Below are 4,208 nucleotides of genomic sequence, written 5' to 3' on the forward strand. Positions count from 1 at the left end.
GAATACCGCAGACGATGGAACGATGAGCTGTACGAGTTATACGACGACATTGACATAGTTCAGCGAATAAAAAGACAGCGGCTACGCTGGCTAGGTCATGTTGTCCGAATGGACGAAAACACTCCAGCCCTGAAAGTGTTCGATGCAGTACCCGCCGGAGGAAGCCGAGGAAGGGGAAGGCCTCCACTCCGTTGGAGGGACCAGGTGGAGAGCGACCTGGTTACACTTGGGATCTCCAACTGGCGCCGAACTGCGAAGGAGAGAGAGAGGTGGCGCACTATCGTCGATTCGGCTATAACCGGCTAAACGGTTGCAACGCCAATCACATACATACATATATGGCCGCTGTAGTAGATGTTACAAGGACCCACCTTCTTCCGTCCTTGTCCCGTCCATCGCACTTCTTGGACGGCGGTGATGTCAGCCTTTAGTTGTATGAGGACATCAACCAGCTGGGCAGAGGCACCTTCCCAATTAAGGGTCCGGACATTCCAGGTGCATGCCCTTAAATCTTTATCCTTAAAACGTTTGCAGGGGTCGTCATCAAAAGGGCGGTGTCTCATCCGAGGCTCTGTGTTTGTTTTCATTGGGGAGTTTTTTTTATGTGCTGGGTCCCAAGCCCTACGCACAACCGCAGAAGCGGGCTTCGCCTTCTCACATTAGCTCGCCTCTAAACGGATGTCTGTTAGCTACCCAGGGGATACTTGGTCTAAAACCGGAAGTCGTGAGCTGTTTGAGTCATATGCAAAAGAATCGTTCCTGGCCACTCCCAAGTGAATGGCAATCAGAAACTTTCCTCACTTGCGTGAACTTCTACATATGACCCCATCCCCGATATATAGGGTCTTGAAAACTAATGGAGCGATTTCAAAGATTTTTAGAATCTCTTTAAATGCAGTATTTTTGCAAAGTTCTGTTCCGATATCTTCACTTGTGCTTACTTTATATATTGTAAAGTAAACGATTATGATCGACTTCAAAGTTCTGGTATATGGGAAGTAGGCGTGGTTGCGAACCGATTTTGACCATTTTCAGAAAATTTAATTGGGAAGCTAGGAAGATATTATGAACGGAATTTCATTCAAACTGGTCGAGTAGTTTCGGAGATATGGTTTTTGACCCATAAGTGGGCGGCGCCACAGCAACTTAAAATTTTGTATACCAATTTGGGTGAAGCCCTTCTGTACCTTCTTTATAATGAAATTTAAGGCTTCTGGTGGTTTTTCTTACTGAATTAACGCATTTTTAGTAATTTTCAACATAACCTTTGTATGTGAGGGGCGTGGTCGTAGTTATAATCCGATTTCCTCCATTTTTTAACTGCATAAGATAGTGTACAAAAAACTATGTAGAGGGCGGGTCCACGCCCACTTCCACAATAAAATTACATCCACATATACCCCTTCGTAGTGCGATCCTTCATACCAAATTTTAATAGATAGTTTCGCTTAGTTATATCTCTATATATATTTTCGGTTATTGCGGATATCTCAATTTTAACTCACTAAAAACCCAAGCAATTTTATAATATGCTTCCACACGTTTAGTTAAAGCAGACAGTACGTTATCAACTACACTTGAATTTCAAAAAGTTGTCTAACTTATTCATCGTTGAAACTAGTCCGAATGCTTTATTACGATACTCTGCTTTTTGTTCTACGTTATGGAGAATGTTTTCCTAAAATTGCCTTAAACCCATATAAAAGTATCTTCGTATCATCAGATCGAGCGTACACTGGGTCCAATAATCTTCTCAAAATTCAAATTTTTTACGTCGAATCTTTCAATGATTTCCTAAGAAGGCCTCGTTGATAGGTAGAAAATAAATTATGGAAGTTTTCAACGAAATGGAACAAAAGTAATGCAACCAACGACCAGCGACCAACGGTTAAGTAATTCATTTGGATGAAGATCGTTGATAAATTAGAAAAATATCACGCTAACTAATTAAATTGTACTCATTCACATTTCGTGCGACCGCACATTTCATATCATATCTACAAAATACTACTTTTTGAAACCTTGTAAAGGCATTCGTAGGTCCCTTTTGTAACTTGGAGAAATTTGACACATATACTGGTTGTTTTTTACTTTTGAATTTTTCTTTCATTCAATACATATTGTCATTTAATATCAACATAAATACATGTAGATAAGTTTTTATTTTATATATTTTATATACATATGTTTTTAAAATAGAGAAGATTTACTTAAAAAATGCGGGTATTATATGGAGCATCCGATGAAAAATTCGTGCATTCGAGGGAGAGTTTGACCGATGAAATACCCATACACTCCAAAGTAGAAAGCTATCATTTTGGCGATATACCATTTCTCAGAACGCAGGGCCCAACTTTCGACAAGAACTCATTACCCATCGTTTTTCGAGTTTCTCCTGATACTTTGCTCAATCTAGCTTCGAATATAGTGGACAAATTACCATTACCATCGGTCTATGAGTGGACAATTGAGGATGTTTGTAGATGGATACGGCAATATGGCTATCGGCATTATCAGGTGTGTGGCATTTTATATGAGTACTAATTATCTATTTATAAATATTTGTGCGTGTATTAGAATATATAAATTTTGAGTATTAGCACACAAACTCTTGTCATCTATCTGCTCTAATGGGGACCATTTAAAACTTTGCTTCATTCTGCGTCCTTTGCTCTGGTGACAACTATAGACTTTCTGATCTACTCTTCAAGTTTTTGTGGATTAAGGAACCCGCAAGGTCTAGTCTATATACTGACAAATTGATTTTTTACTTTGATAAGACCGGCATGGAGAACCTTAAGATATAGGCTGTTAAATTTATCTGACAATCCATTTTTTCATCATCCATCATCAACAAACTGACTGGCAGCAAATCAATTAACCTCGTAATTATCTTACAGAACACCTTTCGGGTCAACTTCATTACGGGACGTAAACTATTGCTGGTGGATGCAAAGGCCTTGACATCGATGAACATAAGAAACTTCGACGACATCAAGCATATAGCTTACGGCATAAGGCAACTATTTCTCTTTGAGATGACGAAATTTATGCGTAGTATCTCGTTACCACCACAACACTACTACGAATTATACAAACTTTTTCGCGTAAATACTGGTCGCACTTACGATATGACCACACGCACCGATCTATGGCGCAGCATGCAATTAATACGCAAGAGAAAACCATATCTCTCACACTGGGAGACACTCGAACGTTGGTTGGCGCACCCACATGAATCCGATAATGTGGAGCTAATCGGCGATGCGCCACGCTATCGTCTCTATCAATGCAAGGCAGCGAAAAGAACAACAAAGCATAGTATATCAAAGAAGGGAAGCATCATATGCAAGTGTGTGCCGCCATGCGTTTGCTTTCACAAAGAAAACTTCCTCAAAACACCCACTGTATTCACATTGCTTAAGTCCACGCGTTCCCCGGATACAAATTATGTGTGTCATAAGAAATATTGCGGAGACCATATGCCACCGTGTACTTGTCACTGGAAATCTGCAAATTTCAAATTTGAACAGATACTAACGTGTTTACGCAAAGAATTACCGCTTCGATATGGTGCGGATAATAAGCGTCCAACTCAGGTACACTCGTTCACGAGTGAAGGCTTGGTCAGCCGAATCACAATATAAATCAAAAAATTACCTAATTAGCGCTTCACCATGAAAATGTACTTCATATATATAGAGATAGTATAAAAGATTTTGCAATGCAAATGAATGTCGAAATCACATGAAATGTCTATTATATTATCGTTTTGAACACTATTCTGAATGCTGTATTATTAAACACAGTTGGCAAGTTTTAATGAATAAAACTAAAAAAATGTTTAAGCTGATTACATCGTTTGATTTGTGGGCGGTTATTTGGGTATATTTAGTCTTATATTACGTGAGGCAAGGGGTACGAATTAATATACGAAAAGAAATATTAATGCAATGATTCCTATAATATATATGTATTAGGTTTACAACTTTGCTTCCGCCGTTTTTCAATAGATGTCTCTAGGGTCAAATACTTGTCGAATAAATCGATTTTTTTATATCGATCTTGGACATTTGTGTCAGCATTAACCCAACAAACTATTTGTAGAGATCTGTTTGCATTTCAAACTTATTCTCAACTGAAAATGTTACTTTTTGAGCCGAATTCTCGACATTTGCGGGAAATTTTGCTTTTCTTTTTTAATTCCA

The 4,208-nt window shown here is 38.8% G+C and overlaps 1 protein-coding gene across 1 annotated transcript; it reads left to right on the forward strand.

The window, feature by feature from the left end:
• The first annotated feature begins 2,104 nt into the window (after nucleotides 1–2,104).
• LOC105216505 (uncharacterized) lies at nucleotides 2,105–3,853 on the forward strand. Its single transcript, XM_011191030.3, has 2 exons — nucleotides 2,105–2,517; nucleotides 2,901–3,853. The coding sequence occupies exons 1-2, from the start codon at nucleotides 2,218–2,220 to the stop codon at nucleotides 3,645–3,647; spliced, it is 1,047 nt and encodes a 348-aa protein (XP_011189332.1). The 5' UTR covers nucleotides 2,105–2,217; the 3' UTR covers nucleotides 3,648–3,853.
• The last annotated feature ends 355 nt before the right edge of the window (nucleotides 3,854–4,208 follow it).

This window comes from Zeugodacus cucurbitae, chromosome 3 (assembly GCF_028554725.1).
Source record: "Zeugodacus cucurbitae isolate PBARC_wt_2022May chromosome 3, idZeuCucr1.2, whole genome shotgun sequence".
Taxonomy (NCBI): domain Eukaryota; kingdom Metazoa; phylum Arthropoda; class Insecta; order Diptera; family Tephritidae; genus Zeugodacus; species Zeugodacus cucurbitae.